We start from the raw sequence: 27816 nt of genomic DNA on the forward strand, positions 1-27816 counted from the left end.
CACACCTTCCCTCTCCCCCACCGCAGGCCGCCGCATCTGAAGCCCCTCAGGATGTGACCTATGCCCAGCTGAACCACTCGACCTTCAGACGGGAGATTGCACCTCCTGCCCCCCAGTCAGGGGAGCCCCCAGAAGAGCCCAGCGTGTATGCTGCTCTCGCCGTCCGCTAGCCCAGGAAGGACCCAGACCCCACGCTCCAGGGAGGAAGACTGCACGGACCCCGGAAGGCACAGGAGCTGCCTGCCCGCAGTGGACACCACCTAACGACCATCAGACAGCCTGGACTCCCAACACAGACCACCAGGAGCCCCTGGGACCCTTTGGCAGTCACCTGATTCTACCCTCAAAGATAACAAATATCCTTACATTTTAGAAAAAAAGCAACAGACTTCTCAATTACCAATGATTTTGAAAAAGAATAGCAAATGATTCCAAATGAAGGTAGAAGCAGGGAAATAACAATGACAAGAGTAGCTACTAATGAGGACAAAGAAAAAGTAGAGAAAAATCAATAAACCCCAAAACTTCAATCCTGAAAACATTAATCACACGTATAAACCCTAGGCTCAATGACCAAGGGAAAAAGAGAGAAGGCATGCTTTACCATTATCATGACACTACGGCAGATCCTACAGACTTTACATAAATAAAGAATTTCATGAACAATTTATGCCATTATATTAGAAAATGTAGATGAAATGGACAAAAATTCTCTAAAATATAATTTACCAAAATGATGAACATTAGGATAAATAAGAAATCTGGATTGTTGTATATACTAAATATGTGGAGTCTGTGATTTAAAATTTTCCCAAAAAGTGAACTCTTAGTCCGGAAAGCTTCACTGGTGAATGCTTCTGAACACGTATGCACTTATGAAATCACACACACACACACACACCAAACTTACACAAGCTTCTGCAGAGAATAGGGAAGGAAAGGAATACTCCCCGCAACACCTTTTGTCGGGCCAGAAAAAAATTGAGACCAAAACCTGACAAAGAAACTACAAAATGGGAAAATCACAGGAAGCTGTCTTTTATCAGCATTTACAAAGAATTCTGTCTTTTATTTTCCTAAACAAAATATTGACAAACGAGATTCATTGCTATATAGAATGAGTACTATAGCATGAACTTGCAGGTATTTTTTTAAGGAATGCATGGGTGGTTTCACCCTCAGAAATCAATCACTACAATCCAAACATTAAAAGAAGAAATCTGAAAAATCATCATATCGACAGATGCAAAGCTTTTGATAAAATACATCACCAGTTTATAACGAAAAAAACTCAGGAATAAAAGGGAATTTCCTATTATTTGTAAAAGCATCTTTTAAAATCTACAACAGAAATCATTTTTAAAGGTAAAAACGTGCAATCCTTCTGCCTGCAATTGCGAGTGAGCCAGGAACGTTCACTATTACCCTTCTATTCGGCAGGCCTGGAAGAACCAACCAATTAAATAAAGAAAAAAAAAGTGATAGGCACTGAGGGATGGAATAAACCTGTATTGCTCAAGATTACAAAACTGTGTGAGTGGAAAATCCAAAATAGAATAAGGGCCTATTATTCGAATTTGAAAAGAATTTATCTAACGTCACTGGGTACATCATCACAATATATAAAAGTCAGTTGCATTTCAGACTTCCAGTTTTGGAGCAGGAGAAAATAGAAGTATGAATCCCTAACCCCCCACAAAGCACAGTAAGACTCCTGGACTTTACATGCACAACAAACATAAGAATACAGGCATACCTCCATTTATTGTACTCCCCGGATATTGCAGGGATGTTTTTGTTTTTGTTTTTACAGATTGAAGGTTTGTGGCACCCCACATCAAGCAAGCCCATCAGTGCCCTTTTCCCAACAGCGTTATTATTATTATTATTTTATTGATTTTTGGCTGTGGTGGGTCTTCCTTGCTGCGCGTGGGGCTTTCTCTAGTTGCGGCGAGCGGGGCTACTCTTTGTTGCCGTGCACTGGCTTCTCATTGCAGTGGCTTCTCTTGTTAGGGAACATGAGCTTTAGGTGCACGGGCTTCAGTAGTTGCAGCACATGGGCTCAGTAGTTGCGGTGCGTGGGCTCTAGAGCACAGGCTCAGTAGTTGTGGCGCACGGGCTTAGCTACTCCACGGCATGTGGGATCTTCCCAGACCAGGAATCAACCCACGTCCCCTGCATTGGCAGGTGGATTCTTAACCACTGTGCCACCAGGGAAGTCCCCAACAGCATTATTTTTTAATATATGTACATTGTGTTTTTAGACCAATGCTATTGTACACTTAACAGACTACAGTATAGTGTAAACATAACTTTCATATGCACTAGGAAAACAAAAAACTGTGGGACTCGCTTTAATGTGATATTTGCTTTATTGCTGTGGTCTGCAACTGAACCTGCAATATCTCCAAGGTCTGCCTGTACTCTGAAGGGTAGAGAGAAGGCAGCAGACACACTAAGACTGCTAAGACCCCAGTAATGACACAGTGGGTGTCAAAGGAGACCGAGTAGGGTACCTGGACTGCCCCATCCACCTGGCAGTAATGAGTCAGTGCCCCAGCCATGTGTAAGAAAAGTCCTTCTATAACAAAGATTTACATAAGACCCAGACTCTCAAAACATAATATCCAAAATGACCAGGTCTAATTTGAAAGATCATTCGTCACAACAGGAACCAGGAAAATCTCGTCTTGAGTGAGAAAAAACCATCCTTAACAGCTGCTAACACTGAGATGACACAGATTTTGGAATTTTCTGACAAGGATTTTAAAACAGCCATAATAAAAATGCTTTGAGGAGCAATTACACACATGCTTAAAATAAATCTAAAAAACTAGAAAGGCTCAGCGAAAAAAGAGAAGACATAAAGAACGCAACGGAGGACTTCCCTAGTGGTGCAGTGGTTAAAAATCCGCCTGCCAAGGCAGGGGACACGGGTTTGAGCCCTGGTCCGGGAAGATCCCACATGCCTTAGAGCAACTAAGCCCCTGAGCCACAACTACTGACCCTGCACTCTAGAGCCCGCAAGCCACAACTACTGAAGCCCGCGTGCCTAGAGCCCGTGCTCCGCAACAAGAGAAGCCACTGCAATGAGAAGCCCGCACACCGCAACGAAGAGTAGCCCCCGCTCGCCGCAACCAGAGAAAGCCCGCGGGCAGCAATGAAGACCCAACGCAGCCAAAAATAAAACAAATTTTAAAAAAAGAACGCAATGGATATTTCAGATCTGAAAGATACAATAATTAAAATAAAAGGCTCCATGGATGGACGGACACAACAAAAGAATGGAGGCAACAGAGGAAATGATGTAAAACACAAGGATAAAAATTACTCAGTCTGAACACCAGTGAGAACATATTCTGGAAAAGCATGAGAACAGACTCTCAATGACCTCACATCCCTGGGATCTGAATCCTAAAACCAGAGGAGAAAGAGAATAAGACTGGAAAACTATTCAAGAAATAATGGCTGAAATTTCCCCAAACTTCGCAGAAGCCATGAGTCTATGCATATATGAAACTCAGTGAACCCCAAACAGGATGAGCCCCAAGAAATCTAATGCAAGATGCATCACAATCCAGAAAAAGAGGAAGAAGTTCCTTGCATGCAGTGAGACAGAAATGCCTCCTCACTGTGGAGGGAACCCACCACTCACGTGACCTTGGACTTATCAGAAGGTAGTGGCACAACAGTTTCAAGTGCTGAAAGAAAAGAACTGTCGATCCCCAAAGCTATGCATTGTGAAACTATCCTTCAGGAATGAAGGGGACATAAAGACAATCTCAGGTGAAGGAAAACTGAGAGGATTTATCACAAGCAGCAACAAAGACCCAACGCAGCCAAAAATAAAATTAATTAATTAAAACAAAAACTGCTCCTGGCAGGCTCCTGGTTCCCAACAGACACTGACTGATTGACAAAGAGACATCAAGTGTCTGTGCAGCTGAAACTTCCCATGATGAGCCAGGTGTTGTCATTCCCACCAAGTCATTGGGTTGCAACCCACTGTTGGATGAGTGGTAAACCTGGGGCCAGGAATAGGTCCGCAGAACAAGGTAAGTCCCACAAAGGCAGGGGTTAGAGGCACAGGATACCTCCACGGCTACCTGTCACGGTGACACCCCTCCCTCAGCTGTCCTCTGCAGCTTTACGGCCTGGGTCACGTCTGGGCAGCGTCAGGTTTGGGGGTGGTGTTGCTCTACAGCCCTGTACCTGAAAGATACTGAGGGAAAATGCTTTCACAGAGCAGACATCTGGGTGATGAACAGGATACCTTTTGTGTGTGTGGAAAGAACAGGGTAGAGGAAAAGATGTACACGGACCCGGGGATGGGAGCAACCGCCCTGCCTAGACAGTCAGGGGAACTGAGCGGGAGGGGACAAGGATACCCAGGAAGGAGGAATGGGTACAGGAGTGGGCACGAGGCATGTGGTCTTTCAATGAGGTATTAATGTCCCCCCCAGAGCCTCACTGCAGACAGGGTCCTTAACAGCCAAGGGGACAGGACGCCTGGTTCAGTGGATGTTCGCCAGCCTCTGCCTCCTTGCTTACACACTGGGCCTTTGAAGGATGGCCGTGGAGACAGAGATGGAGGCTAGTCATCAGCCTGGAATCAGGGACTGGCTGCCATTCACCGAGAGTGATTTAACTACAGATACTGCTGAATGTCCATTGTGTCAGCAGAGGAAAGGAACACTTGAGTCCTTAACATTGTATCATTTCTTATGGAAGCAAATCAGACACGTGGTTGCAGGTTGACTTCATCCTGGTGGAATGGACACTGGTTGAGCCTGGTATGACTAGTATGCATGTGTATGTATACTGAGACATGAAATGTACCCCCTTTGTGCTGTTTGATCAGCTTTGGCAAATGTAGAAATTCACGTAGCAACTGTCACCACAATCAACATATAAAACATTGCCATCACTCCTGAAATTCCATGGTGACCTTTTTAGTCAACCTACACCCTCCAAACCCACACTGAACCAAACAGCAACCAGTGCTCCTCACTAGGAATTAGTTTTACAAGGTCTAGAATTTCATAAAAATGGAACTATAAAGTCTGTACTCTTCTGTATCTGCCCTCTTTTGTTCAGTATAATGTTTTGATTCATCAACTTTATTGGTATCTCATTTGAGTTTTCATTTCTCTAATTATTATAGATGTTAAGCAGTTTTTCATGTGCTAATTGGTCATTTATATATCTTTTTTTTTTTTTTTTTGCAATACGCGGGCCTCTCACTGTTGTGGCCTCTCCCGCTGCGGAGCATAGGCTCCGGACGCGCAGGCTCAGTGGCCATGGCTCACGGGCCCAGCCGCTCCGCGGCATGTGGGATCTTCCTGGACCGGGGCACGAACCCGTGTCCCCTGCATCGGCAGGCGGACTCTCAACCACTGCGCCACCATTTCTTCTTTTGAGAAATGTCTGTTTAAACTGTTTTACTCAAGTGGGAAGGTTTTATTATTATTTATTTGTAAAAGTCCTTATTTATTCTACATACAAATCCTTTATCTCGCGCGCGCACACACACACACACACACACTATATATATATATATATATATATAGTGTATATATTTTCTTTTAGTCTTGGCTTGTTTCTTCCATTACCTAACATGGTCTTTTTTTTTTTTTTTTAATTTATTTTCTGGCCGCACCATGTGGCATGCAGGATCTCAGTTCCCTGACCAAGGATGGAACCCTCGCCCCCTGCAATGGAAGCGCAGAGTCGTAACCACTGGACCATCAGGGAAGTTCCCTGATACAGTCTTCTGAAGAACAAAAGTTTTTAATTTTATGAAGTCCAATAAATCTTTTGTTTTTGTTGTTTTCTGTGCTTTTTGTACCTTTCTTAAGAAATCTTTGTTTGGGACTTCCCTGCTGGTCCAGTGGTTAAGACTTAGCCTTCCAATGCAGGGGGTGCGGGTTCGATCCCTGGTTGGGAGCTATGATCCCACATGCCTCGCGGCCAAAAAACCAAAGCATAAAACAGAAGCAATATTGTAACAAATTCAATAAAGCCTTTAAAAAAAAATCTTTGTCTAATCCAAGGTTGTGGAGATTTTCTTTAATGTCTCCTTTTAGATACTTTATGGTTTTGCTATTGCAATTAGATCTATGATCCATTTCATGTGAATTATTGTGTATGGTGTGAGGTAAAGGTGAAGCTTCATTTTTTCCAAATAAATATCCAGTTCTTCCAGAAACATTTGTTAAGAAGATTATCTTTTCCTCAAGGAAGTACTCTGTTCCTTCGTTAAAAATCAATTGATCATATATGTGTGTTTACTCCTGGGATCTCTGTTGTTTATTTTTTCCACCTATCCTTATGCAAATTCCACACTGTCCACTACATTTGTTCCTTCCATATAAAGTCTTGGAATAAGACGTCCAATTTTATTCCTTTTCTAAATTCTTGAGCTATTATTGCTCTTACATATTTCTACCTCCATTTTAGTATCAGCTTGTCAATTGCTACAAAAGCTAGTTCAGATTTTGATTGGTGTTTCTTTGAATACATATCAATTTAGAGAGAGCTGATATCTTAAAATATTGAGTCTTTCAATCAATAAATGCGGTATATCTTTTTTTGTTGTTCTTTAATTTCTCTTACCGACGTATTATAGTTCTTAGTCTTCAGATCTTACACATAAATACTTACGTTTATTCCTACATGTTCATGGTTTTCCGTGCTATAGTAAAAAGTATTGTGTTTTAACTGTGCTTTCCAGTTGTCCTTTGTTAATTTGTAGAATGAAATCAATTGGTTTTTGAATATTGATCTTTTATCTTGAGACCTTGCTCCTTCACCTACTAGTTGTAGAAGCTCTTTTGTAGATTCCTTAGGAACTCCTCCATACAGGATCATGTAGATTGGGAATAAAGACAGTTTTATTCCTTCCATTTCAATCTGTAAGCTTCTTTTCCCTCTCACTTGTCTTACTGCACTGGCCAATTCTGAAGAGAAGTCATGAGAGCGTCACTGTCTGCTTCCCAACCACAGAGGGAAAGCATTTGGTATGACATTAGGTAAATGTAGATCCCAGACGCTCTTCACCCGATTAAGGAGGTTCCCTTCTATTCCTATATAGCTGGGCGTTTAATTAATTTTATCAAATCATTCTGTGCATATACTTATATAATGACGTGGGCTTTCTTTGTTAGTCTATTAACATGATGGATTAACCTCACTGGTTTTCAAATATTGAACCAGCCTGGCATCTGATGATAAATCACACTTGGTTATGATATGTTATCCTTTTCAGATATGGTTGGCTTTCATATACCAGTATGTTGGTGAGAAATTTTCTATGTTCTTGAGGGATATTGGTCTGCAGCTCTCTTTCCTTGTACTGTCTTTGCCTAATTTGAGTTTGGAGTAATGCTTACCTCATAAAATTGCTGCAAAGTGTTTCTTTACCTTCTATTTCCTGGAAGAGATTGTGTAAAACTGCATTATTTCTTCCCTAAATGTTTAGTAGTACATGCCAGTGAGGCCACTCTGGCCAGGAGTCTTCTTTGTTGGAGAGTTGTTTTAACTATAAATTCAATTTCTTTAATATTTTTAAAGAATATTCAGATTATTTCTCCTTAAGTGAGTTTTGGTAGTCTATGTCTCTCACGAGTTGTCAAAATTATGGGCACAGAATTGTAATATTTTCTTATTACCCTACTAATAGCAGTGGGGTTTGTAGTGATACCCTGTCATTCATTCCAAATATTGGCAAGTTGTGTCTTCCCTCTTTCTTCCATGATTTCTCTGACTAGTGGTTTGTCAATTTTATTGGCCTTTTTAAAGAATCGGCTTTGGCTTTCATTTACTTCTGTTATTGTTTTTCTGTTTTCAGTTTCATGTAGTTCTGCCCTTTAATATTTATTACGTTTACTTTGAGGTGAGCTTGCTCTTCTTTTTCTTGTGTCTTAAAATGAAAACTTAGCTTAGCGATTAGAAACCATTCTTTCTTTCTTTCTCTCTCTTTTTTTTGGCCTCGCCACAAGGCATGTGGGATCTTCGTTCCCCAACCAGGGATAGAACCCATGCCCCCTGCACTGGAAGCGCAGAGTCTTAACCACTGGACCACCAGGGAAGTCCCAAAAACCATTCTTTTTTTAAATATGAGCACTTGCTGGTCTTACTTTCTTTCTAAACACTGCTTTAGCTGCATCTCACAAGGTTAGTGTATTTTCATTTTCATCCAGTTCAAAATATTTTCCAATTTTCCTTGAGTTCCTCACCATGGATGATTTAGAAGTGTGTTGTTTAATTTCTAAATAGCTGAAGATTTTCCAGATAGCTTTCTAATAATAGATTTTAACTTAAATTCCATTAGGGTCAGAAAAGAAGTGATGTATGATAGTAATTCTTTTAAATCTGTTAAGCTTTCTTTAATAGCCAAGGATGAAGACTATCTTGGCCAGTATCCCATGCACACTTGAAAAAGGTGTATTTTGCTATTGGTTGAGTGTGCTCTGTGTGCCAGTTAGGTCAAGTTGGTTGATAGTATAGTCAAGGTTTTCTATATCCTTGCTGATTGGCCACCTATTTGCTCTATCACTTACCAAGAGAGGAGTCTCAAAGTCCCTGACTATAACTGTTGATTTATCTACTTGTCCTTTCATTTCTGTCAGTTTTTGCTTTATATACCTTGGAGCTCTGTGGTTTTGTGTGCACACATTTGGGATTACTATGTCTTCTTGATGAATTGACCTTTTTATCCTTACCCCTGATAATTTTCTTGCTCTAAGGCCTCTGATACATTTTATTGTACTGTCTTGTACAGCACAGCCACCAAGGAAGGTAATGTCACTTCCTTGCTGTCCCAAAGATATCCAAGCCCTAATCCCTGCAACCTGTGAATATGTTACCTTACATAGCAAAAAGGGGCTTTGCAGATGCGACTAAATTAAGAATTTTGAGATGGGACATTATCCTAGGTAATCTGGGTGATCCCAGTGTATTCACAAGGCTTCTTGTAAGAGGGAGACAAAAGGATCAGAATCAGGGGTAGGACATGTGATAACAGGGGTTGGAGTGATGGAAGGAAGGGGCCACAAGCCAGGTGCTGCATGCAGGCAGCCCCTTGTAGCTGAAAAAGGCAAGGAAACAGATTCTCACCACAAAGCCACTAAGAGCAAGCAGCCCTGCTGACACCTCGACTTTAGCCCACTGAGACTGATTTTGTATCTGTGACCTCCAGAACAGTAAGACAACACATTTGTGTTGCTTAAAGCCACTAAGTTTGTGGTAATTTGTTACAACACCAATAGGAGACTAATGCAGCCACGTAAGCTTTCTTTTGATGAATGTTTGCATAATACCTTCTTTCATCCTATTAACCTATTTATACCACTTTTAACCTATTCATACCACTGTATTAAGTGAACCTCTTGAGGACTGCATATACTTGGGTCTTACTTGCTGTTAATCCAGTCTTACAATCTCTGCCATTTAATTGTGCTTTCACCATTTATATTTAATGTAATTACTGACAAGGTTATATTTACATTTTTCCTTTTATTGTTTGTCTTCTCTTTATCCCCTCTATTGTTTGCTCTTCAAGTTTCCCTTCCCTTCCTTCTGTTTGCTTTTTGGAGTATATTTTTAGTATTCCATTATATCTACTGATATTCCAACTGAAAATCTTCACATGTTGTTTTTTTAGTGGCCGTTGCAGGCATTATAATACACACACCTAATTCCACAGAGTTAATATTTTAACTCTTCAGAAGAAACATAGGGGCCTTCCCTGGTGGTCCAGTGGCTAAGACTCCACGCTCCCAATGCAGGGGGCCCAGATTCGATCCCTGGTCAGGGAACTAGATCCCATATGCTGCAATTAAGAGTTCGCATGCCACTAAGAGTTTGCATGCCACAACTAAAGATCCCGCATGCCTCAATGAAGATCCCGTGTGCCGCAACTAAGACCCGGAGCACCCAAATAAATAAATAATTTTTTTTTTTTTAAAAAGAGAAACACAGAAACCTTATCACCATACAGGTCCTTTCACCCTCATTCCCCATCATGTTGTAGCTGTTATATGTATTCATCTATATATATTAAAAGCTCAACCAGACATTGTTATTTTTGCTTTCAACAGCCATACATATTTTAAAGAACTTAAGAGGAAACGAGAAAAATATGCTGTTACATTTACTTAGATATTTACCACCTTTTGCTCTTCCTTTATTGTTGAATTTCCAAGTTTCCCTCTAGAACTATTTCCTTTCTGCCTGAAGAACTTACCTTATCCCTTTTTTTAGAGCAGCTCTGCAGGCAACACATTCTCTCAGTGTTCCTTCCTCTAAGAATGACTATTTTCCTTTCATTCCTGAAGAATATATCCAGAAGAAGTCCAGATTAGCTCTTCTTGTTTTTCAGAACTATAAATCTGACCGTAGTGGTTTCTGATGTGAAATCGGTAACCGTTCAAATCCTTTTTGCTCTGTATGGAACCTGGCACTTTTCTCTGGATGCTCTCAAATTTTTTCCCACTGGTTTGATTATGATTGTGATGTGTAGGCATCGTTTTTATTTTATTTTATTTTATTTTACTTTTTTATTGATGTACAGTTGATATACAATATTATATGTTACAAGTATACAATATAGTGATATACAATTTCTTTTTTTGTCAATCCCAAACTCCCTGACTATCCTTCCCCACCACCCTTACCCCTGGTAACCATAAGTTTATTCTCTGAGTCTGTTTCTATTTTGTAAATAAGCTCGTTTGTATCATTTTTTTAAGATTCCGCATTCCACATTTCTTGCATTTTCGTCATTCCTTTTCCGAGATCCTGGATATCTTCACTATCATTATTCTGAATTCTTTTTCTGGAAGGTTGCCTATCTCCAATTCACTTAGCTGGTTTCCTGGGGTTTTACCTTGTTCCTTCATCCGGGACATAATCCTCTGCCTTTTCATTTTTTCTGTCTTTCTGTGATTGTTGTCTTTGTTCTGCAGCCTGCAGGACTGTAGTTCTTCTTGCTTCTGCTGTGTGCCCTCATGGGCATCGTTTTAAAACCTTATCCAATTTTTCATTTGTGGAGCATCTTGGACATGTAAATGGATGACTTTCAACAAACCTGGGGACTTCCCTGGTGGTCCAGTGGTTAAGACTTCGCCTTCACCAGGGGGTGCAGGTTCAATACCTGGTCAGGGAGCTAAGATTCCGCATGGCTCAGTGCCAAAAAATAAATAAATAAATAAATAAATAAAGCAGAAGCAATATTATAACAAATTCAATACAGACTTTTAAAAAGTGGTCCACATCAAAAAAAAATCTGTAAAATCGTATTTAGCTCATCAAAAAAATTTTTTTGTTCATTGATATCATTCTCCTTTTGCTGGCAGAGCAATGATATAAATGGCCTCACAGATCCTGGGTGTTGTTCATTTTAAAAAATCTTTGCTTCCAACCTATGCTCTTACCCCACGCCTGGAGAAAGAATTCACAGAATGAGATGAAGAGTTCTGCCCAGGGGAGAAAGGGGCACTGAGGAGGCAGAACTGACTCAGAGGTTTTGAAGAAGGGAGATGAAAAAAGATGGTGCTGAATTATAGGCACAAGGAGGTCAGTGAAGGGAAGTGTTTGGGGAAAAGAAAATCCAATCCCAGGTCAGGAGGCAGGGCTGTGCTTCACGCTAAAGAGCGTGATCAGTCTTCCAAGCATCTCCCCATGTGTCCCTCTCTCCTGGGGTCACCCCATTTATGACCACCCCATTCGCTCCTCCAGGCAACCAAGTTAGAGAGTGGGAGCGCTTTCAGTTCCCCAGTCTCCTGCACTTCACACCCGACCACCAAATCCACACACTGTGCTCCTTGAGCCCTTCTTAACAATGTCCCTGATCCATCGCAAGGCTCAGGACATCTTGTCTGTTTCATCACATCAGCCTCCTTCCTGGTCCTCCAATCCAGGCTCCACTCCTTACTCCAGCTCATTCCTCTCACCACCTATAGTGAGAGGAACTATATCCAGACCAGGCCTGGATGCAGTTCCTATAACCGCATCCGATCTGAACCTGCCCTGCTCAAAACCCTTCCAACAGTTTCCACCTTCGAAACAAAGTCAAGGTGCATCATCTGATATTCCAGGCTGTGAATGATCAGCCCCAGCAAACGCCGCTCTCCCTCCCGAGCCAAACTCATCACACATAACCATGTCTCCCCCAAACACACACATACACAGAGCTACTGAACAATTCTGCACCTCCTCAGACTGCCCCCTTAGCCAGCGTGAACGGAGCCATGTCCTTTCCAACCTGCCAGACCAAGAAGCCTTCCTTTTTCATTCCACTCAACTATAAATATATGTTGTTATAAGTTCGTGTAAGGTTTATAGGAGAAAACCACATAAATGACTTAAAATACTGATCAACACATCATCCAGGAGAGAGATTAATGTTGGAATTTTACTATTAATAGAGTTAACTATCAATACAGCCCTCCTGCGTTACATTTTCTATATGGTGGTAATCTTTTGATAATAGAAATCTATTCATACTCTCTGCTGCTTAAAATCTTCCAATTGCTTTAAAGATAAATCCAGAATACTTACCTGGCGCTCAAGATCCTGTGTGGCAAGGCCCCAGCCCTCGTCTAATTGCTCTCAGTTCTGAGAACAGCTCAAGATCTTTCTGGTCAAGGATGCCTCCACCACCACCACCACCACCCCTGAGCTAACTACTGCTCATCAATCCACCAGAAGGACACCTCACAACCAGGACCCAGGCTTCATGGCGTCTACCTGTTAATGAAACTCATTGTTCCCCGTTTTTTTTCTTCCAACTTGTAACAGTCTCACAAGACTATAACTGAATTGTCTGCCATGTAAATATTTGCAATGTCTGTTTTCAGTACTCTGGGCCCCATGAGTCCAGGAAAGGAATCTGTCGGCTTCACCAGTGAATCTCCAGTGTCTGGCACCATAACTGAACATGGTCATTGCTCAACAAATACTGCCTTACTGGACTAGCTGATGAAAGAAAGGAACAAAATTTGCATTTACAGAAGCTCAGGAAAGGGAATTTACTTGCCCCAGATCACACAGCCTACGTAAGAGGCAGAATAAGAATGGGAACAGGTGTTGGGGTAGCTCTTGGGCCTGCTTCTTCTAGCCTCACGTTCTGGGATGTTATGTCACTCTCTGGATTTGGATTTGGCAATGAGGAGGGAGGACAGGAAGGCAGAGTTGGGGGGGGGATCTGGTGAGTCTCAGATCTGGCCTGAAACATGCCCAGAGCCTGCTGTCTCCTGGGCCCCATGCTTCAGGGAGAGCAGAGGGAGGCTGATGAGGAACCCAGGACATTTAACACAGAGCCTGCACCTTGTCACCCCCCACATGTCTGTCTGTCCTGCTGGCTCTGTGGACTTTGTGAGACACCAGCACGGCTGGGGACCATGGGAGGCACAGCCACGACCCCGACCCTCACTGCCCTTCTCTGCCTCGGTGAGCTTTGGGGAAGGGAGAGGGGAAGGGGCCCCTCTCCTCCCAGGTCTGAAGCTGAGAGACCCCAGGTCTCAGGAGATCAGTGGGGGCAGAAATTGTGGGGGAGGAAGGATGTGCTCAGCTCCAGATCTGACCCCAGAACTCAGGGCCCAGACCAGGCCTGGAGCATCTATGATGTGTGCTGGGGGATGGGCGCTCACAGGGAACTCTCTCCCAGGGCTGAGTCAGGGCCCGTGGAACCAGGTCCAGGCAAGTGAGGCCCCCCAGACCTCCTGCTTCCACCCAACAACCCCCTGGTCATCTGGGGGGAACACAGCAGGTCTGAAATGATGGTGACCTGTCTGGGAGGGGCCTGGGGAATGACAGCTGGGGAAACTGAGGGGAGAAGGGCACCCCTAACTCTTCAGGTCTGATCCCTTTCCAGGGGTCCTCCCCAAACCCTCCATCTGGGCTGACCCAGGTGTCATGGTCACCAAGGGAAGCCCTGTAACCATCTGGTGTCCAGGATCTCTGAGGGCTGATGTCTACCGTCTGTATAGAGAGAGGCCCTCTGGACTCTGGGAGGCTAAGGCCCCACAGGACTCCAGTAACAAGGCCAGTTTCCCCTTTGAATCCTCGAGCTCAAGCACTGCAGGCAGTATCAGTGTGTCTATCACAGCAGGAAAGACAGGTCAGAGTGGAGTGACCCCCTGCCCCTGGTGGGGACAGGTAGGAGGGAGGACCCGGGTCCCCTCCCACTGCGGCAGCTTCCTTACAGGCAGAGGGAGCAGAGTGTGGGCTCAGGGGGACGGACGTCTCCCCTCACAGCCCACACCTGCGGTGAGCGGGGTGAAGGTCCCCCTTTAATCCAGCCCCTTCCCCTCCCTCAGGGGTGCACAGAGCCCCTCCTTCTCAGCCCAGCCACGCCCTGTGGTGGCCTCAGGAGAGAACGTGTCCCTGGCATGCAGCTCACAGTTTGCAGCGGGCACTTTGCACCTGCTGAAGGAGGGAGGTGCTGACCCGCCCGACACCGGACATCGAGGACCCATGGGAGGGGACAGGCCGTGTGCCCTGTGGGCCCCCTAAACTCCTCCTGTGGGGGAACCCGCGGATGCTATGATTCTCCCAGCTCCCTGCACATGTGTGGTCACACCCCAGTCACCCTCTGCATCGCCAGGTCACAGGTGAGGGCCCCCAGCCCCATCGTTTCCTGGACCCCTGACCTGAGCCTTGTGCCCAGTGAGCCCTGGGGTGATGGGGGATCAGGGGCAGTGGCCTCCTGGGGCAGAACCACTGGCGGGAGGCCTGGGAGGGACCAGGGAGAGCTCGCACTGCAGCCCCAGTGAGCAGTGTGGGGTGGGCGTCCCCCTCGGTGCCACTGTCCCTTCTCTGCAGGCGTGTACAAGGAGCCCTCCCTCTCAGCCCAGCCGGGCTCACTCGTGCTCCGTGGAGACAGCCTGATCGCCGGTGAGCAGCCCCTGTCCTGCCCCATGTCCTGACTGTGTTCTCAGGGTGCTGGGCCCAGAGCCACCCCTGGTGGTGATGGGGTCCTGGGAGGGGTCCTAGAGCAGACATTGAGATAGGGCAGTGGTCCACGGAGGGAAAAATGGAGCGGGTGCCGGGAGATAAGAGAGACCCACACAGAGGGGCTGAGAGCAGCTGAGAGGGGGTCACAGACAGGGTCCCTGGAGAGAGAATGGTGGTCCCTCAGCTCAGGGTCAAGGGTGTGCTGGGGGTGGCTCTGTACACATCACGACCTTCCTCGCCCCCAGGAATGTACAGGAAGCCCTCCCTCTCAGCCCAGCTGTGGGCCTCAGAACCCTGCAGAGAGAATGTGACCCTGTAGTGTGGCTCTGAGGTCTGGTCCGATCCGCTCCATCTGTCCAAGGAGGGGTCACTCACTCCTCTCCAGCACCTTTGTCTGCAGGACACGGCTCCACCCTTTCAGAACTTCACCTTGAGTCCTGTGACCTCAGCCCACAGTGGGACCTACACGTGCTACAGCTCACTTGGCACCTCCCCGTCCCTGATGTCACAGCCCAGCGACCCCTGGAGCTCCTGCTCTCAGGTGAGGGACCCCAGCCCTGGCCCTCTGTGTCTTCCTGGTCAGTTCAGGGTCCTGTCCCCAGCTCTGGGCTGGGCTGGGAGTGAGGGGGTCACAGAAGGAGGGGAATCAACAGTAAAGGGATGGACAAGGCCAGAGCAACTCCCTTCCCTGCACCATCCTCATCCCTGGGGTCCAGACATGTTCCAGGTGGTAGGGAAGACTTGGGGCTGACCAGAAGGGGAAAAGACCAGACCCCCCCCCATCTCCATCCTCCTCCACACAAGAGTGGTGGATAGCAGAGGTCTCAGTCCCCAAGGGACCAAGATCACGGGCCCTGGCACAGCTTGTGTCCCAGCGGGCTGGGAGTCGGGCACAGATGCGGGGAGACCAAAGGGCTCCCGGGGCTCTGCGGCTGGTCGCTGAAGGGTGGGGGCTCATGGAGAGGGAGATGTCGGGGCCCATCCTGGGGGAGGAGCAGTGGGCTGTGTGGGGAGAAGCAGCCCCCGGCCCTCCCCTCCTGTCCTGACCCCCAGGAGGCTCTGAGGATCAGCTTCTCCCCCACACAGAGTCAGGCGTGCAGACAGGTGAGTGAGGGTCTCTGTGGGGAGGTGGTGGTGGGAGGAGCTCAGTCTGGTCTTGGCTCAGCCACTTCCTGAGTTAATGGCCTGAGGAAAGTTCCTTCTTCTCACTGGGACCCACTTCCCCGACTGCAAAGGGCAAGAAGTCTGCTCCCACACTGTGCGTGGGGATGGTGTCTGCGCCCTCCTGCTTGAAGGCAGGGGCTTCAGCCCTCCAAGGAGCAGCCGTGGGGTCAGGGAAGGACAGGGCTTGGAAGTCACCGCTCTGCTACTTCCCAGGCTTGCGATCTTGGCTGAGTCATGTTCCTCGCAGAGGCCGAGGCTCACCTGCGTGGAGGGGCCCTCCTGCTTCCTCCCTCAACGGGGAGCCCTCAGCACAGGCCATTTAGAGCTCAGGAAGGCCAGAGCCTCCCGCCTGCCCCTCCCAGACACACACACCCTTGTCCACACGGGTCCCGCGGGGGGATGCCAGGCCTCTGCAGAGTGGGGACAGATCTGGGCTGGGCTGGCAGAGGAGTAGGGGTTGGGTTTGAGGGACACGTCTCTGTACTGGTGTTCTGCCTAGAGGCGACAGCATTAAAAAAAAATAATTAAAAAAAAATACAAGGGAGCCCACAGTCCTGGGTTCCAACCCCAGCTCTGCCACATCCAGGCTGGGTGGCCTGAGGCATGTGCGTTTCCTCTGTGCCTCAGTCTCCTCATCTGTAAAGTGGGTGGGAGTGACAGTCACTGTTGCACGATTGTTGTGAAAGTTAGAGGAGATGAATGCACAGACCCCAGCACGAGCCTGCACACAGTAGGCGCTCAATTAAATGGCATCTTGGGCTCACTCATGACGTCACTGGTGCCCCAGGTCTCAAATGGTACCTGAACGTCCTGATTGGGGTCTCGGTGGCCTTCGTCCTGCTGCCCCTCGTCCTCCTCGTCCGACACCGGGGTCAGAGCAGACGCAGGAAGTCGGGTGAGTAGGGAACGGGGTGACCCAGGCCCCTGGAGGTGGTGGGCTTAGGGCACCAGCCAAAGGGAAACCTAAGAGACGGGTGAAGTCAGGTTAGAAAACCCCTCCAGCATCTCCAAATGAGAAAATCTAAAGAGATTAAATATGAGTGTACACGTATTTTCTTTTGATTTTTTTAAACTTATGAAATGTTTGAAAACACATGCAAGTTTTGTATTTTATGGTTTAGGTTTTTCTCTTGACTTCTTTATGGAGGTGGGAGGGGAGTATAATCTTATCAGTTTGTAGGACCTCGCAGATCTTACTGTAACCCTAGAGAAGGGTTCTGGGGTGGGCTGGAGGCCGATTCCCAACTTCCTGCAGCGGCTGCAGCATCAGTGCTCAAGGACAGAGGCCGGCAGAAGAGGCAAGACATCTCCCAAAGACTCCCACCCCGGCCAGCCTGCACGCAGCTCCCGCACTGCCCCTCACACTCCTCTCTCCCCGCCGAGCTCCAGCCCAGCTGCCCAGCCCAGTCCAGGAGGAGAGCTTGTGTAAGGGGAAGAGAGGCCATCCTGGGGGCAGGAGACAGGGCCAGACAATGTGGGTGGGCAGTGGACACCAGGGAGTGGTTGGAAAGGGTTCTGGGCTTGGGGATGTGAGAGCTCGAATCTGATACTGTGTGGCCTTGGCCACATCACTGACCCTCTCTGGACATCTGCTGTGTGAGATGTCAGGGAATCTCGGCAAGAGATGGGACCTCCTTGTTCTCTCCCCACCGGATGCTGTCGTGGAAGACACACAGCCGGAGGACGGCAGGCAGCTGGTCAGGTCAGCTCCCCCAATCCTGACCAGGGCACCCACACCTCCTTGTTCAGACGTTAAATCCAGCGGACACTAAACCCTGACACCTCTCAACTCCTGGCAGCCTCTCCCTTCTGGAAGCACCTGCCCTGTGGGCTGCTGCAACCCCACACCTGGTCTCCTCTGACCTTCAAGGTGTTGAATGCTCAGGTCGAGCTGGCAGGGCTGAAGGTTAGGGCTAAGAGTCTGTGCCCCCCACAAAGGTGCTAAATCCAATCCTGGGGCTGCAGAGAGGCCCAGAGGGGATGCCTTCTAAACTCCAGAGGATTCTAAAATACTCGCTCATCCCTTGGCTGCTCCAGGTTGGGTGATCCAGCAACGTACCTCGTGCGTTGGTTAACGGGTGAGGATCAGCTCCTGTTCACACTGGAGAACCCTAGCTCGCTCCCAGGCTGCAGCGGGGTCCCACTGTCCCTCCATGTTGATGGTGCCACACCCAATTCCTATCTCCAGTCCTGCCCTCTCCCCTGCACCAAACTTATACAACCAGCCACCAGTCACAGGAATTTCAACTTCCTTCACTTCCCTCCTCCCTGAGGCTCAAAGCTACAGGGACTGAAGGAAGGAAAGATTCGGAGACCAGTGCTCACTGTCTCCAGCAGAGCCCTGATGACTAAGACCACCAAGGAGTGCCTCCTTTCCTCCTGGGCCCCGAGGCTTCCCCCACCCAACCACCCTCCCTCCCTCTCCCCCATGCCAGGCTGCTGCATCTGAAGCTCCCCAGGATGTGACCTATGCCCAGCTGAACCACTCGGCCCTCAGACGGGAGGCTGCACCCCCCGCCCCCCAATCAGGGGAGCCCCCAGCAGAGCCCAGCGTGTATGCTGCTCTCGCCGTCCGCTAGCCCAGGAAGGACCCAGACCCCACGCTCCAGGGACCCCCAGGAGCTGCCCGCATAAATGCTTATACCGAACTCCAGCCAGCCTGGAGTCCTGACACGAACCACCAGGAGCTTCCGAGACCTCCTGGAAGCCAACTGCTTCCAGAACTCCATGGACATCACAGCTGATTTTATGGTCCCTACCAAGGTTCCTGACCTCAAGGACCCTACTGCCATCAACACCTTGGGGTGAGGGAGGCCTACCACCCAGCCCAAGTAGGCTGCGAGGAGTTGGATTCTTCTGCAGGCTTCACAGGCTTCGCAAAGAACCATGAGCCCTCACTGTGAAGCTGGCCACTTACATCACACTTGCATCACACCCACAAATCCCCCAGACCGGGACTAGTGTGCCCTGTGGCTGCAGCTGCTCAATTCCAAGTGTTCCTCATTTCCCGAGACCAAGCCCCTTCCTTCCCTGCCTGAGGCAGCTTCTCAGAGAAAAGGGAAGCCCGCCTCCCTCGGGACCAACAATATCATCAGAAACTCCAAATGCAGGGGCAGGGGCAGGGTTCCCCTGCGTCCTCTGCCTGGAAATGACTCCTCGCCGCACACGCAAACGGATGGCTGAGAATTTCCTTCTGGTTTTGCCTCAAAGAACCTTCCTCATACTACTACTGGTCTCCCTGCTGTGATACGTTATGTGTAGAGATGTTTGTTAGGACACCGTAGCCCAGCCCTAAGAGGAAAAGGACCACCATCTTGCAGGTGGTCTCAAGCACCTGAACAAAGCCGACCCGGCCCCTCTGTGCACGTGTGGAAACCCGCTGAAGGACGCAGCCTGCACTTCCCACCGCAGAAGGCTTGTGTTCAGAGCACGGAGGAAAAGAGGCACACCAATGAACACCAGTTCTGAAGTGTGGATGTCATTTTATTATCTGACTGGAAAACTAGACTCCATCAGCCCTGGCGGGCCTGGGTGGGCTCAATCCTCCTCCTCGTCATCGCCAGCTCCAGCCCCGCCCTGGCCCTTCTTGGCGTTCTTCCTCTTCACGCGGCCTGGGCGGCCGCCCCCGTACGGAGAACGGAGGGAGAAGTCGATGTGCTTCTGGGAGTCCAGGCGGACAATGAAGGACGGGATGTTCACCACCTGCTTGCGGACCCTGGAGGGGGACGGCAGGTGAGCAGGACAGGGAAGCAGGACGCTGCCCTCCTCTGCCTGTGCTTTGCAGCTGACAGGGCTGGTGCTATAGAGCTGCACTGACTCTGAAGCAATAAACGGGAAGGGCTCCTGATCCTAAAGAACTGCTGTGTGTTCCGGAGAGCTTTCAGGCATCACCTAATTCACACAAATGGATCCACCTTTACATTCACACCTCACAGAAGGCAGGGAGCAATTCAGAAGTAACCCACGAGACCAGAGCAAATGAGGTGAGGCGGCAGCATATAAACCCAAGACCTGCTTTTCAAATTCACAACTGTGCCAGACACTTAAAATATTCTCAACTGTGTGTGTCACACACTGAGCTCTATTAGCAGGTGCAGTTTCATTGTCTTCGAAGCAGCAACCCGAAAGGACAGGGGTTGTTTCATTTCAGACAAGCAACGTTGAGAGGCTCCTGCCCATGGGTCACGCGGCTAACGAAAGGCTGCGGCAGAAATTCAGTATGCATGTATCCCACCCACTTACTACACAGCTCAACTGGGCCTCATGAACAGGGCCCAATTTACAAAGGGTAAACTGAGTACTCAGATAAAGACCCATCTGGCCTCTGGTCTTCACTGTGGCAGATCTTGGCCTGTGGTGAACTCACCAAATTAAGGCCGACAGGAGAGTGCACTGTGGTGATCAGGGCCTGGAGTGGCTCCACAAGGGCCCACTACACAGCCGAACCCACACAAGTCAGTTAGCCCCAGTGACTCCTCTCAAGTGGACACCAAGGGCTGTTACCTGTCCAGCTACCTGCACGCCTCGTAGAAGCCTTCGCAAGGTGTACGGCTCCGGCCGCAGTGACCCTTGCGCTGGGCTACGGGGGGGATGAGGCTGCCCCCAGCTCCCCCGTGAGCTGTTTGTAGGGGGTCAATCTGCACCCTCAAGGGGAGCTCACACCTTCATCACCTCCAAGGGCTGCACAGGAGATAGGGACAGCGGCTTAGTGAGGGCAACCATCAGAGGGGATGGGGTGGGGAAGGCTCAGGGAGCCCAGAGGTGGTACCTGATATGGCGCTGGCGGATCAGCACACGGGCGTGGTGGATGGACTTGGCCAGGCCCAGCTTGAAGACCTGGGTCTGCAGGCGTCTCTCCAAGAAATCCTCAATCTTCAGGCCCAAGATGTAATCCAGCTTCATCTTGCCCTCGTCCAGCACCCCGATACGGACGAGTCGCCGCAGCAGGGCATTGCCTGGTAAGAGGGGAAAGAAGGCCTGCCTCAGCATTCTGGCCGACCTCAGACTTCTGGGTTCAAATCCTCCACCTCCAAATCATGGTGGTGGGACAAAGTAGGAAGTAAGAGCTAATTCTGATACAGAACTCAACATGCTATTACATGAGCCACTGTGACTAACGGAATCCTCACACTACCCTAAGGCAGGTGGCTACATACAACTCTGCTCACCTGAAAAAGGAAGAACCTTCCAGAGTTGTTGGGAAGAGTAAACGAGACAACCCCCTCGAAAGGCTTAGCATTCATCTGCAAAAGTCTAAGTGCTGCTGTTCCTAAACTATTCCTCCCATAACACAGCAGGGCGGCTGAGAGCTAATATTCTAGAGTCAAGAAAGCCCTACTAATCAAATGAGGTTAAACCACCTTCCGTATCTATAATATTGGAACAGTATCAGAACCAATCTTATAGGCCTGAAAAAGACTGGGCATACATTTAAGCTGAGTACATGTCATCCATTTTATCATTCTGAGATTTTCTACTAAAAAGATGGTGTGGACCTAACAATGCCTGGCATAAAGTAATCCAGCAGAGGTCAGCTTCTACCTTTTACACAACTCTACTTTCAGGAGGCCTCGCTACTTCTTGTCCATGGGCATCCAAAGCTCCACTCAGGACAGCTCTTGGGATGCTGTGGGCAAACCCCTTCCCCCAGGCTCACACTCACTGAGCTTATCACCACACAGGATTATCACTAACACACTGACACTGGGGGTAAAAGCACCATTACCACCCATCCCCTCCCTTGCCCCCAGGCAAAGCTTGAAGGAAAGATGGCTCACTGTGATGACAAAAGTCTTCCTAGCAGACCAGGAACCTAGCAGACCAGAATCTAAATGAAGAAACATACTATATGTACTATATACCTTTTCCAACACCCCAGGTCATAATATGCACTGAATAAATGCTGAACACAAAACAAGGATATTCTCCCGTTTACAACCGCATGAAAGATGAAAAGCCTACACAATGAAAAATATAAGGCACTGATGAAAAATATTTAAGACACAAATAAATGGAAAGATATAGTTAAAATGTCCATACTACCTAAAAGCAATATACAGATTCAATGCAATCCCTATCAAAATTCCAATGCCATTTTTCACAGAAAAAGAACAAAGAATCCTAAATTTTTATGGTACCACAAGACCCTGAATAGCTAAAGCCAATCTTAAGAACAAAGCTATATACATTACAAAGCTAGAGTAATCAAAACAGTATGATATTGGCATAAAAAACACATCAAGGGAACAGAATAAAGATCCCAGAAATAAACCCACACAAATTAATGGTCAATTTACAACAAAGGAGCCAGGAATATATAACGGGGAAAGAAAAGTCTCGGCAATAAATGGTGTCGGGAAAACTGGACAGTCACATGCAAGAATGAAACTGGACCCCTACCTTATCCTGTACACAAAAATTAACTCAAAATCGGGAATTCCCAGGCAGTCCAGTGGTTAGGACTGGGTGCTTTCACTGGCGTGGCCCAGGTTCCTCAATCCCTGGTCAGGGAACTAAGATCCCACAAGCTGTGTGGTGGTGGTGCGGGGGGAAGAAACTCAAAATGGATTAAAGACTTGAATGTAAGACCTGAAACCATGAAACTCCTAGAAGAAAACATAGGCAGTAAGGTCCTTGACATATCTTGGAGATGATTTTTTTGGATTTGACCCTAAAGCAAAGGCTACAAAAGCAAAAATCAGGGCTTCCCTGGTGGCGCAGTGGTTGAGAGTCTGCCTGCCGATGCAGGGGACGTGGGTTCGTGCCCCGGTCCGGGAGGATCCCACATGCCACGGAGCGGCTGGGCCCGTGAGCCATGGCCGCTGAGCCTGCGCGTCCGGAGCCTGTGCTCCGCAACGGGAGAGACCACAGCAGTGGGAGGCCCGCGTACCAAAAAAAAAACAAAAACAAAAATCAACAAGTGGGACCACACCAAAAAAGCTTCTGCACAGCAAAAGAAATTAACGAAATGAAAAGGCAACATACAGAATGGGAGAAAATATTTGCAAATCATGTATCTAATAAGGGGTTAATACCCAAAATATGTAATGAACTCATACAACTTAAGAGCAGAAATGGACTTCCCTGGTGGCGCAGTGGTTAAGAATCCGCCTGCCAATGCAGGGAACACAGGTTCGAGCCGTGGTCCAGGAAGATCCCACACGCCGCAACTAATCTGAGCAACTAAGCCCGTGTGCCACAACTACTGAGCCTGCACTCTAGAGCCCGCGGGCCACAACTACTGAAGCCCAAGGGTCTAGAGCCCATGCTCCGCAACGAGAGGCCACCGCGATGAGAAGTTTGCGCCCCGCAATGAAGAGTAGCCTCCGCTCCCTGCAACTAGAGAAAGCCCACGAGCAGCAATGAAGACCCAACGCAGCCAAAACTAAATAAATATATAAAAAATTATTTTAGGGCTTCCCTGGTGGCGCAGTGGTTGAGAGTCCGCCTGCCGATGCAGGGGACACGGGTTCGTGCCCCGGTCTGGGAAGATCCCACATGCCGCGGAGCGGCTGGGCCCGTGAGCCATGGCCGCTGAGCCTGCGCGTCCGGAGCCTGTGCTCTGCAACGGGAGAGGCCACGACAGTGAGAGGCCCGTGTACCGCAATAAAAAAAAAAAAAAAAAAAATTATTTTAAAAACCCCAAAAAAACAAACACCTCAATTAAAAATGGGAAGATGATCTGAACAGACATTTTCCCAAAGACATACAAGTGGCCAAAAAGCACAAGAAAAGGTGCTCAACATCATTAATCATCAGGAAAATGCAACTCAAAAACACAATGAGACCTTAAAACTTCTCATCACAAGAAAGTTTTATAACTATAAAACTAAGTGTACCTGAAACTAATATAATAATGAATTATAAATTATACCTCAATTTAAAAACAGACATGATATTCAAATAGTAATATAAAAACATACTCAAAGGTAAACAAAAGTGAGTTTGAGATTATCTACCAGTTTGGACACTTCATGCCTTTTTGTCCTTACATTAGAAAATAGAAACCTGACAATAATTCAACCTGTATTACTTCAAAAGTATATTTCATATTTACTATTAAAACACCTACATCCTTAAACAATGGGGAGGGTCATCAATACAGGAAAAACCTTATGTGGTATGAAGACAAAAATAACACCCATAAACTGCATCTTCAACAGGATCATGTCCAACTACTAAAAATTGTTACATGGGCTCCATCTGGCCAAAGCATTAACAATCAATCAGTTTTCCTTTTTTTTACACTAATTTTATCTATCTGTTTATCTATCTATCCATCTATTTACTTTTATTTGGTTGTGCCAGGTCTTAGTTGAGGCAGGCCGGCTCCTTAGCTGCAGCTCGAGGGCTCCTTAGTTGTGGCATGCGAACTCAGTCGCGGCATGCATGTGGGATCTAGTTCCCTGACCAGGGATCGAACCCAGGGCCCTGCAACGGGAACGTGGAGTCTTAACCACTGGAAGCCCCCCAGAATCAGTTTTTTAAATGTAAAATCCAAACCAATAAATTTTTAAAAAATGTAAGCCAGTGGGCACCTCAGTGGCAAAGGGGCCCTTGTCACTATGGCATGCGGCAAGCCTGTAAGTGCCTTAGTTTCTAATGTGAAAAATGGATGTAATACCTGTCCTCCTTAAGCTGGTGTAAGGAAGGAGTTCACACCTGTAAGGGACTGAATGAACCAGTAAGTCTTTTTATCAGATGAGACTCTCACACCTTAGTGGGAAAGGCTGCAGAGCACAGCAAATGCCTGAGAGCTTGCAGGCTCCTCCTCCCCACCCCAGGAATCTAAAGAGCTTCATTCACTAGAAAGTGTGCTACCTGATGCTTCCCTCTTGCAACTTCCACCCCGAAAAACCAAATAATCCCTGGACACTGGCCTGTCACACTGCCCTATGCCATCTCTTGGTCACATGACTGCTTATCACCTAAGTTTCTCTGTGATTATCTCTATCTTCAGCAAGCTCCCCCTGAGACCAGAACCAGCTTCGGTCTGTCCCCCAGACTCAGGGATAAAGTCCCACCCAATACCAGTGTCCATGGGGGAGATTCCTCAATTATCATGAGACTGTCAAAGCAGTTTATGGGTCTAGGACAGATAAAAGTGATAAATGTGTGGTAGTTAGTTAAACACGCTCCAAGCCTTTCTCAACCTCTAATATGGATGACCACTCATGCTTAACAGCGAGGAGTGTAACAGCACTTCCTTAGCCACAGTTTGGGAGAAAAATCAGACTAGCAACCCTGATTGAGAATAAAAAGTGAGGTGCCCAAGGAAGCCTGGCGGGTTTCCCAGCCCCTCCTGCTTTTCACCAGAAATCAAGATTTCCCAGGGACAGGCCAAAGGCAAGTTATCAAGATGACACCTAGGCAGTGGCCAATTTTAGAGGCAACTAAAAACAAGCTGTAGACACTCTGAGTAAACTTCATGTTGTATAAGTTTTATCTCAATAAAAACTGTTACAAAAAAATAAACAAAAAAGATACAGAACCACCTACAGCCAAACTCACATCTGTTAGCATCACAAACTGTATGTATGTGTGTGTGTGCGCGTACATATGTATCTTCCACACCAGGATACAATGTAGAACACACTAACCAAGTCTACTGATTACATCTTATTACACTTAGACACTTTCAACTTTTGGTGATGTTCTCTAAGCTTCCCCTGGAATCCTCATTCCATCCCCATAGCTGAACTCACCTTAACTCTGGAGCCTGCCCTCCAGTCCCACCTATGGTGGGAGGCCTCTGACCATTTGCTCATTTGAAGTATTATCAGTACCTGCTATGAGGCTGCTTGTGCAGATTAAATAATGTACACCAAAAGCTTAGAAAAAGGCATTCAGTGAGCTTTATATAATACCAGCTATCTTAATATTTTTGCCACTTGACAATCTAAGAGGTCCTACTAAAATTTGATCATGTCAATCATTCCTTCCGAAAGCCCTCCATTAACTCCCCATCTCAAAGTAGAAATTTAGAAATTTAAGAGTCTAAAAGATGATAAATTCTGTCACGTGTACTTCCCACAATTTTTTTAGTCACTGTAATTACTATACGATCTGTACCCTCTCCAAAATCACCTGGAATGTTCTTCCCTGTGAAATCCACAGGTCCTCTCCTGTTCAGACCTTGAGTAAATGTCCTTGACCCCCACGTTAAAGCAGGCAAGTGTACGCACTAAAGCTCGCTCCCTGCTAGAACCATCCGACATTTCAGAAATTTCAGTCTACTCCCACCCCCAGTGAACAAGACACATAAGCAGCAGTACTGTTTTGCTACACTGTGTACAGCTAGAGCCAGGTGGCCAAGCTTGCTGAGCACTGTTAGTTCTAATCAAGAGGAAACTGAAGCCCAACGTTTCCCATACACACCTTCAAACAGACGCCGCGGGTCTTTCTCATCCAGCGTCAGCAGCTCCCGGGCAGCCTTGCGGATCTTGGCCAGGGTAAATTTGACCCTCCAGACCTCACGTTTGTTCCGGAGCCCATACTCGCCTGCAAAGAATGGGCGAACAAGTTCAGTCCCACGGACTAATGAAAAGGATTGGTGGTTTCGTGGTACAGAAAATCTAAACAACGAACGATCCCGAATTCGGGGAAGAGGGAGGGGGACACACCGAAGGGACTCCAGTAGAATTAGCACGTGGGCAGCCTCACCCCCGTGTTAGCTTCCCCGGCCCGGGAAGCAGAAACCCTGCATTAGTCACTCACCGATCAGCTTCAGCTCTTGGTCGAGGCGGGACTTCTCGAAGGGTCTCCGCGGGGTCACATAGGTTTTGCGACAAACCCAGCTCCGGGCCACCGGCATGCTGGCTCTACTTGCCCGTCTGTGCGGAAAGGAGAGTGGACAGTGAGGACTCGGAGCAGCGCCTGCGCAGTCCCACAACTCAGCTAGAACCTCGCGGCGCCCAGGAAAATATCGCGAGAACCGTCCCTTAACCTTTTATAACCGATACCATTCCCACTACTCTACAACCACCTTCATCTCACCTGCATTTTCTCTAGCGAACTCATTAAAGCTCGGATGGTCCACAAGACCCTACAACCCACACTCGGAATAAAGAACACAGCACTACACCTCACCTTCGCGCCCGCTTCGGTAACCGAGAAAGAGGCGCACGCGTCCCCCGGTCGCGCTCTTATAGCAGCGCCGCCGTCTTGTGACGTCAGCACGCGCAGCGCCCGCCTGTACCAATCAGAAAAGACGTTGGCGGGCGGAAAAAGCAATAGAGACGAGAGGTTGGGCCAGAGCGGCGTGCTAAGTTGGGAGGACCCCGTCTCTAGCTGACAAGGTGTCGGAGCATCGTCCGGTGAGAAGTGAGGACTCCTCTCCGCCCTCGGGTGGTTACTTAAGTGCCGTCAGCTAGCCTCTGAGTCGCGGTATAAAGTTGGAGTATTCACCGCCACCGCCACTAGACTTCAGCCGGCTCCGTCTCTGTGAAAAGATCCCCAGACGGTTGGAGCTGTGCGAAATCAAAGCTCCTTCCAGAAGATAATGTTATATCCATGAATAATGAAAAAAATCATTTTTCATATCAGAATGTCAACCCGAAGCACAGCCAGAAGCCAGTCTGCCCTTTTGAACCCTAAAACAAATCCTCTACTCGTGAAGCTTTGAGCCTTAGGGGAACAGGGAAAAAATAATAATAAAGTAGATCATTTCAGAGTGGTGCTCTGAAGAAAATAAAT

The 27816-nt window shown here is 47.5% G+C and overlaps 2 protein-coding genes and 1 pseudogene across 6 annotated transcripts in view; 2 read left to right on the plus strand and 1 right to left on the minus strand.

Annotated features, from left to right (window-relative positions):
• LOC149744554 (leukocyte immunoglobulin-like receptor subfamily B member 3) overlaps positions 1-6589 on the plus strand; it is a 12657-nt gene extending 6068 nt beyond the window's left edge. For 2 of the 3 annotated variants that reach the window (XM_089902064.1, XM_089902063.1), the window contains one exon: positions 27-6589. In XM_089902064.1, coding sequence (XP_089758190.1) covers positions 27-170 — 144 coding nt within the window. In that variant the 3' untranslated portion in view covers positions 171-6589. The remainder of the gene's footprint in view (positions 1-26) is intronic. The other variant, XM_089902062.1, reaches the window with a different exon arrangement.
• On the minus strand, positions 5624-27315 carry RPS9 (ribosomal protein S9). Of its 2 annotated transcripts, none has more exons than XM_022586055.3 (5): positions 27211-27315; positions 26839-26954; positions 26500-26622; positions 20891-21077; positions 5624-19837 (listed from the first exon to the last, which is right to left on the minus strand). In XM_022586055.3, the coding sequence occupies exons 2-5, from the start codon at positions 26933-26935 to the stop codon at positions 19660-19662; spliced, it is 585 nt and encodes a 194-aa protein (XP_022441763.1). In that variant the 5' UTR covers positions 26936-26954; positions 27211-27315; the 3' UTR covers positions 5624-19659. The 2 variants fall into 2 exon arrangements, with proteins under 2 accessions (XP_022441763.1, XP_022441762.1); XM_022586054.3 differs by lacking the exon at positions 27211-27315 and adding an exon at positions 27118-27136.
• On the plus strand, positions 13576-22671 carry LOC115802584 (leukocyte immunoglobulin-like receptor subfamily B member 2; annotated as a pseudogene). The gene is made up of 9 exons (XR_016391060.1): positions 13576-13705; positions 13877-14225; positions 14298-14651; positions 14827-14898; positions 15108-15499; positions 16012-16062; positions 16910-17017; positions 17724-17824; positions 18558-22671. The product of XR_016391060.1 is annotated as a leukocyte immunoglobulin-like receptor subfamily B member 2 (transcript).
• Positions 27316-27816: the final 501 nt, after the last annotated feature.

Source organism: Delphinapterus leucas, chromosome 20 (genome assembly GCF_059928025.1).
Source record: "Delphinapterus leucas isolate spDelLeu-1000000601 "Yukka" chromosome 20, BTC_Dleu_Yukka2, whole genome shotgun sequence".
In the NCBI taxonomy this organism is placed as follows: domain Eukaryota; kingdom Metazoa; phylum Chordata; class Mammalia; order Artiodactyla; family Monodontidae; genus Delphinapterus; species Delphinapterus leucas.

Bases quoted from the DNA above. Each gene is read 5' to 3' on its own strand.
- RPS9 (XM_022586055.3), bottom strand. From the start codon at position 26,935: ATGCCGGTGGCCCGGAGCTGGGTTTGTCGCAAAACCTATGTGACCCCG. The intron at 21,078-26,499 runs GTGTGTATGGGA...CCCTCTTACCAG, and splicing joins CCCGCGGCGTCTGTTTGAAG to GCAATGCCCTGCTGCGGCGA. The intron at 19,838-20,890 runs GTACCACCTCTG...GTCCCCCTCCAG, and splicing joins ATCCGCCAGCGCCATATCAG to GGTCCGCAAGCAGGTGGTGA.